We start from the raw sequence: 8,348 nt of genomic DNA on the forward strand, positions 1-8,348 counted from the left end.
TATTGGTAGTCTGCGTTTCACTGACCCTCCAGGGTCGCCGCTACTAGCGACCGCCATGTCCTTTTATCGTCGGAATACTACAATAATTGGCAACGGTCACCCGTTACCTACCCCAAGCGAACACAAGAGGAGTAAAAAATGAACAATCTTACCTTCTTTGACCCTTCGACGAAAGTTTTTGCGAGCGTACGTGATATTTTGAGCCCCACTGTGTTCAGTCACCTGTGGAAGACACTGTAGAACATCCGAAATGATGTTTGGACTTTTCAAAACTTTTCGGCACTTTTGATTATCTCTGGAAATCGGGGTACCGCAGACCCCACCACCGAAGGCTGAATGAAAATAGCCAGGCAGCAGAACGATGACTGTTTGTTTATTTCGTTCGGAGCACGTGTCCCACACAAGGATCACTTTTTCGCACGTTTCTTCACCGAATGGACCACACTTTCATTGTTTGTTCGTTATACACCACCTTACGCACCGATTGGTATGCGTTTCGACTACGGCGGCCTCGAATTCCAGATAAAAAAGCACATGGTAACTTAAAGAGCGCACACTGTACCACCACAGACAAACAGACATAACACTCGTGAAATTATCATCGTTCACTGATTTACTGGTCAATTCAAATAATCATTAGTTGGCCAATCTATCACTTGTGGCGCGCGCATCGTATTTGCTCGGGCTCGACGTTTGCTTACTACTGCCATCTGGTTCGTGATTTGTCCAACTTAGTGAAAACAACAGATGTCGTTAGTGTTTGTACGACGATGAATTTGATGAGCGAATGTTCAATGTGTTATGTCTGTTTGTCTGTGGTACCACTGTAACGGTGTGTCGAAACGACGATGATGAATCTAGTAGGTATATATTTTTATTCCAACAAAATACATTGCAAAAAGAATTTTAAAAGAAAATACCTTTCAATTTTCGGTACGTTTCCGAATCTACAGCTGCTGCTACCTGTTCCATCGTATCGCAGTTCTTTTTATTTTCTATTTGAACACAAAATTTACATCAAATATAAAACATTACCAGAAAACTGTAGAGTAGCTTACGCAAGAACTGAGAACTGGTATGAAAGTCACGCTGGAAACGCCATTTTGATTTTGAGATGCAAAATATAAATCACTCAAAATTGAGGTTTGTGCTTTTTTGTGATAATTTGTGTAACTGGTACACAAATTCTTAAATCATAATGACTCATCGTTTGACGCTTAAGAACATATTATTATTTTGAGTTATATTGACCCAAAATTGAGTTCACCGAACGAGCGTATGCACGCGCAATCGCCTGTCAAGTTGATACAGATGCACGCCGCAAAGAGTCACATGAATTTATTTCAAATTGGCAGTTAGTGGGCTTGGGCGATGTTTTCATCTGTTTTGGCCGACACTGTACATATATTCGGCAGGGATCAACACAGAAATTTAAATATTGCTACACATAAATTTCATCTGTACATGGATTTTATTTTTACTTCGATTGGAGATTGATTTTATGTGCGAATATAAACATCATTTTTGGTCTAGTCTAGGATGTTTTCGTGTAGATGACATTCTCGACTCCCTGGGCATAGTGCATCCATAGTACTTGCCACACAAGATACATAAGGTACCCCGGGGCAAGTGAAAATACGGGGTAAGTGGGTACTATGGCTGTCGATTAATCGGTGAACGTTTTTAATGGTAACAATGTTCTAGAAAGATGAAGCAGAATTATCAACGAATTCGCCTGATACAAAAACAATTGGAATCAAAACCATTTGTGGCACCATACTAATGGTATTGTTTAATCATGACTTCAAACTACCGGCAAAATCTATTACTTTTATTTAAATTCGATGGATTTCCAACAAAATAGTTGTTTCTAAATTCATCATTGATGTGGAAAGTGAATATTTTGAGCAATTAAATAATTGTGGGACGTCGAAAACGATTTAATAGTTTTGATTAAAGCCAAAATCTGCAATTTTCACTTGCCCTTAAGTTTTAACATACATGGGGCAAGTGGGACATATTTGACTATCTTTTCGATAGAGCAATTTTACCTGTTTTTAGATTGTTTTCTAGTGAAAAATAACTTCGACACTCATATATCGTATGGATCTGAATCAAACGCAGTTGATATCGTTGGTTTCGTAGAAGTAGTGTAGTGGTTTACCGAATGTGTATTTTACTTTCTGGAAATTATCTTCTTCATGGAAAAGAGCCAAACTATGCGAAATTTATTGTTTACAGTGCAAACAATCTATTCATTCTACAATAGACAGGTTTTTTCTTGTGTTTTGTTATTTTTAAACATCTCATCAGATTAACAGATTTTCAGATAAATAAAGTGCTTAAGACATAAATTGGCCATTTCTTTCTATTACAAATTTACAACACTGCGCATCGCCTGAATAAAAACGTTCCTTTTGAAGTTCTAATTTATGTAAAAATTTGTGTTCTAAACAGAGAAACATTCATTCGAAAAGTGAACAAAGATTTGCTCATCTCTTCCATCTAACACATTTGGTAAGTAAGCTAATGGAAAGCCAGACAATAGCCAATTAAACTGTAAACCGGCTGTTGTCTTGTTTTTATATTTGATAACATTGTAACCTCTTTCTTTTTGCAAAAACAGAAGTCTGACAACAATAAACCTCCATCCATGATCTGAAATACTACGACTCAGAAATTACATGAACATTATATCTACATACTTCAAAGTTCGACAGTATAAAGCAGAATAGGTCCCACTTGCCCCGTTTAAAGGGGTTAGTGGGTCCCGCAGGTAAATTTATTTATGTCACTACCAATATTTTTGTAACTGAATAAATGGCTTACAACACATCTACACTTCAACAACGGAAGCATATAATGATGTATCCGTGGTTAAAGTCCTGAAATACCTTGTTTTCTAAGTATGCGTTAATGATTTTGCTGAACTAGCGTTTTTTTAGGTCCCACTTGCCCCGGGGTACCTTATTCATGCATTGGCGGGCATAGAAACGCTTTAAATCAATAACTGAGGAAATGCTAACAGAATAGTAAGTTGAAAAGCAGTCCAAGTTCCAGCTGGAATGTAGAGCCATTGAAGAAAAGGACCTGGGAAGATGTTCGCAATTCTATTCGGATATTGTCATCCGTTGCCTCGAAAGCCAACCACTGTGTGCTCCATCCGTTTTAGTCCTGCTAACGGCTCGACGAGGGTGTTGAGCTTATCGACACTTCCAATCCCCCCAGCAACAGCAGCGGCGCGGCGCCCTTCCCGGGATCGATGACGCGGCGGTGTATCACGTATCAATTATTTACATCAAAGTTGTTCTAACTTCCTCGTATTCTCCACAGTCTGCTGCTGCCGTATGAAGTTCACGGTTTCCCGACTCTTTGGCTCATCATTGTTTCGGGGGTTGACTCGTGCTGCGATAAAGCGGGGAAGCCAACAAACGGTGTCTACCTGTGGGCTGTGTGTGTTTCGGCACGTGAATTACCGCTCTGAGCGGCGCACGTACAAAGTTCATTCTGCATCCGTTAGGTACCGAGCAATGCAACACACGATTATGAGGATTTTGCGGGGGTCGGAACGAACGAATGAAAAGTTCCTATGCACAGGCTGGCGGTGGATGCCTTATTATCGGTGTTTTACACCCGTACCAATATAGTCGCGTTACGTGAACGGTTTGTGCAAAAGGTGAAGATGCCATGCGGTAATGCTTCGCATGTTTGGGAACGATATTGCATGTTAAGTTTTCAAGGTAGGGCTACGGCAGAGCAGGATATTGCTGATAAGCAGGATAATGACATGCCAAACTCCATCTGAACTATTTAGCAACAACGGGTTCAACTATTAAATTTATTCGCAATTGTGGATATTGGATGAGTTGAAACTCGGTAAACTGGAATACGTGCGTCGACTCACACCGATCTGCCGCAAATGCAAAAGTTCATCTCTCGGTATATGCATCTAGAAAGCCTAGTTTTGTTTATTTATTTATAATTAAGATAAAAATATTTGCATATGCACATCGAGTTTTCAAACATTGTAATTAATGTCCATGTCGGGTGGTAAATACTCGGAAAATAAGCAATTAACCGCAATTGAACTGAACCGAAAACAAGTTGTGCAAGTTAAAATGCTGACTGATGGATAAAAATATATTAAGTATATTTTTAATCGATTTCTATAAGTTCTGCGCAAAGTTACGAATTTTAAAAGTTGCTTATTTGTTAAACTTGACAAAAATTGTACATTATAAAGGTAGACTAGAGACCAAAGTCCATAGTGGTTAGTTTCGTTAGACTACAGCGAACATGATTTTGTTTATAAATATAGACTCTTTTTACCGTGTTCTACAAAGAAGACATAGAAATAAAATTATTGGCAAATACCAATTCAGTCACACTTTCGCATCTGTAAGAAAGTGATGATTTTATCTACAAAAGAAGCAGAAATACAATTTCCAACACAAACGTACAAGTTCCTCAATTCACAAGTTCAAGTTACCACAAAACTCTTCCCCGACCAACTCAACGGTTCGTTTGATTTCGTCCCGGTTGTTCGCAATTTTCCATCCAATTAGCCATCAAAGACCGAAACTTCCTGGGCCAGCAGTTCTCCGTCGGTCGATTCTCCCTCAGTCAAGCGACATACCGCCCCGCCCCACCATGGCCCTCCAGATCGCAGCACTTACTTCGCCTGTTCACAACAAGTGTATTCTTCTTTTTCATCCTCGTTTAACAGTATCCGTTTCCGAAGACAAGATATGAAAAACTGCTTCCAAAAGCGATTTCCCCCTGACCTCACGCTCATCCCGAGACCAATCCAATCCGGCTGCGTTCTGGGTTCTCAAATTGGCAACACACATTCGTTCGACCAAAATACAAAAAAGGGCTTTTATCTCAGGACCAGGAAATAAATCAATTGAACTCTCGAACCGGCGGCGGCAGCGTTGGCCAACAAGATTTGAAACATTGAAATAAAAGACCGAAATCGGGCATCTCCTCTGTCAGCACTTTCTTTCTTTCTTCGGATCCCTCCGCCATTCGATGACGAAACAACGGAAGAAGGGTATTTTCCGGTTTTGAGAGTCTCTTGTTCGTCTGTGGAAGCGAGCACAGAAAAAAAAATCTAGTCCAACATAACAAGCAGAAAAGTGTGCTTCATTGTTTTGTGTTGATCAATCTACTACTTGGTGTAGTCGTCGCCATCGGTTCCCACATTAGAAATTATTTTAACGTAATCGTTTTTAAATTGTCTAAGAAGCCATCGCTTCGGGAGCGATTCGGAAACTACCCACCCGGGAGATGGATCGAGGACGTAGCAATTGCTGACATTGTTTCCGGTTTCACATTTGTGACGTTGCTGCTGCTGGTTGCGATTTCGTCTTCCGGTCCGGAGCTGTGACCTCGCCGGTTTCTAATGAAGCGAACGAGGTGGGGGCGACAGGCAGTGGGCGCATTCCAGAAGTGTCGTATACATTTTTCAACCCCCCGCTTTATAGTGCTGTTTCATTAAGCATGACAGTAGTCTCTCTATCTTCAGCAGTTGAAACACGATGGGTCTGGCGAGGGCGGGTGAATGACGGCGCAGACGTGTGACAGTGTCTCAGCCAGACTATTCTGAAAAAGAGTTCATTCAAAGCGAAACAGACTGGAAGAAGGATAACCAGCAAGCAGCAGTAGCAGCAGCAACGCCGTTCCGGTTGCTTCCAATGCTGGGGAAGTGCTCTAATTTAAACGATGTGAGATGTTTTATTTAGCAGAGATATAAATAAGTCTTGATCGCTTTTCTCTGTGTCTTCCAAAGTGCTTTAAACGAGGAGGAAAAGTTTCCTCCTGTTCTGGGCAAGTTTTGCTTTTCTTGGCAATTGTTGAAGCTTTTTGTGCCATTCAAGTGACACTCGACTCAAGTGCACAGGAGAGTAGTTTGAATAATGTTTAGAACGGGCTGAATGGGGCTCATCAATATTGCACCAGGATATGGACTGTGGTCTTTCAGTCTGAATGAATGAGGAATTCAACATCCAGAGTTTCGGCATGGTTGAACTCAAACAAAAGTTTGTGCGAAGAATCTTGTTGGAGTGAAGTTTGGAACTTCTGAAAAAGACAGGATGGACGAATTAATTCAGTGCCACATTTGCGAACGTCCGACGGGAATATAAAATCCATAAAAATGGCAGCGTCACAAAAAAAAACAAGATCTTTTTATATGCAATAACGATTTGACTTCCCGATGATTTGTAAATCCCAGTAAGTACTGAACGATGGTCATCACTGCGAATTGATTCACGAACTTGAGAGACACTTTAAGATCAAGTCTCCCGGGATCCAAAACAAATTTTACTCGCTTTTTCAATTCGGAAGTGTAGAGTCCGAGCAATTGAAATAAACGTATGAAATCGAATCAGTGTTATTTATAGAATCCAACTACTTCCAACAGTCCGGTTATTTGTGCTGTTGAATCCATCTCTCCTGAATAGGCCCTTAATCTGACACCCCAATATATATATGTATGAGTGTGAGCCGACTTTCCCGCCACCGTGCTAGGCATGAAACGAGCTCACAAGGCTTGACTCGGCACTTGAATCCAGACCAGCGCGACGAACGGTTGCAAGTAAGCAGCTCCTTAAGAAGTGAACCCGAACCAAACTCAACAGTTTTGGCGCAGCCGGTAAGACAATGGTGAGTAGATATATTTGAAACAGAAAACGAAACAATTTTTTTCTTCGACATCATTATATGAAATAAGCTGAAAACAATCTAAAAGTGAATGAAGAAAAGAATTATCAGTGCAAATGGAAATGGGACTAGCATTGTGATGTGATCAGAATTTCGAGAAATGGTTAGAACCACTGTTGCTAGAAGAATAATTCATGCGAGGTTGGATTTCCGTCTGCTGGAATCGGTTTTTCTAGTTTTGTAATAGCGTGTATAAATTCTGTTTCGGTTGCTGAAAATATGATCAGAAAGTGTGGTTAGAGTTTTGAAAGTGTCGACTAGCATATATTTAATCAAATTATGTGGCAAGTGATCTGCGAGTCCGGAGCATTCCGTAGCGCCATCAGCAAGAGCGAGTCCGGAAAATCCGTAGCGCTGTTCCCGAAGCGAGACCGGAGAAATCCGTAGCGCTGCGCCTGGAAAAAAAAGCGAGCCCGGAGCATTCCGTAGCGCTGTCACCAAAAGCGAGTCAAAAAAAGCCGTAGCGCTGTTGTAGCGAGACCGGATTTAGCTGTAGCGAGTCCGGAGGCATCCGAAGCGCAGTTTCCAGAAGCGAGACAGAAGAAATCTCTTAAACTGTTTCCAAAAGTGAGGCCAAAAGTGAGAGATCCAAAGTTCTGATTTCAAATGCAAGCGAGTCCGATAGCCTTTGTTGATAGCCAGCTTAAGCTAAGTTAAAACAAAATGGTGAATGAATTTTTAGGTTAGGATGTGTTAAAGTGAGAGGTTATCATATTTAAATATTTTCTCACGAATACAAACACAACGTTTGACAGTATGCGTGATAGGACGAGTCATGTAATAATCACGTTTATTATTGGATCTGTATTTCAGATGAACGACGATGGAAGATTCGGTGTGTCGTTGGGAGCTTTCAACGATAAGGTGGATACACAAGATTTACGTCGTGAATGGGAAGAGTGGCATCGGGCCTTTGAGCTGACTCTTGAGATGCGACATATCGAATCCCAACACGATAAGTTGGTAACCATGCTGACGATTGGAGGACGAGGATTGCAGCGAATTTTCTATAATTTGCGCCCTGTGAAGGAAGAAATTTTCCCAGAGTCCGTTAAGATTCCTTTGATGCCGCGCGAGGTCCCGGAATATGACAACGCAGTCAAACGGCTAGAGAAATTCTTCGTAGGCAAGCGCAACGAACGGGTGGAACTAGAAGTTTTCCGCTCAATCAAACAATCGAGCGAGGAGTCTTTCAACAATTTCATCCTCAAACTTCGGGCCCAAGCTGCTAGATGCGAATTTTTTGAACGTGAAGAGACGGAACTTCTTCAGCAAATCACAATGGGCGCTCGTGACGAGAAGGTGCGGGACAAAGGCTTGGAGAATGTCATGAGCTTGGATGAAGTTATCACCTATGCTATAAATCGCGAGATCCCGGCCAGTAGATAGTAACAGATTTATATCAGACCTTGTTATTATGTTACAGTAGTTTTTCATAACAGCGGTTGTTATAAAACATGTACCATTAGTAGTTAAAATAACAAAAATTGTAACAAAATCTCTTCTAGTTTTAACAAAAACATTACTAAATATGTTATTCGTTGAACAAAAATATAACTCGTTGTGTTACATAAAAAGTGGTGAAAATAGCTTGTACTATAACAAACTATGTTCTTGAAAAGATT

General features: G+C 40.8%; 1 protein-coding gene across 1 annotated transcript; it reads left to right on the forward strand.

Moving 5' to 3' along the window:
- The first annotated feature begins 6,490 nt into the window (after nucleotides 1–6,490).
- On the forward strand, nucleotides 6,491–8,112 carry LOC134208980 (uncharacterized). The gene is made up of 2 exons (XM_062684953.1): nucleotides 6,491–6,666; nucleotides 7,537–8,112. Exons 1-2 carry the CDS (start codon nucleotides 6,664–6,666, stop codon nucleotides 8,110–8,112), a joined length of 579 nt encoding a protein of 192 aa, XP_062540937.1. The 5' UTR covers nucleotides 6,491–6,663.
- Nucleotides 8,113–8,348: the final 236 nt, after the last annotated feature.

The sequence above is a fragment of the Armigeres subalbatus genome, chromosome 2, assembly GCF_024139115.2.
Source record: "Armigeres subalbatus isolate Guangzhou_Male chromosome 2, GZ_Asu_2, whole genome shotgun sequence".
Lineage (NCBI taxonomy): Eukaryota > Metazoa > Arthropoda > Insecta > Diptera > Culicidae > Armigeres > Armigeres subalbatus.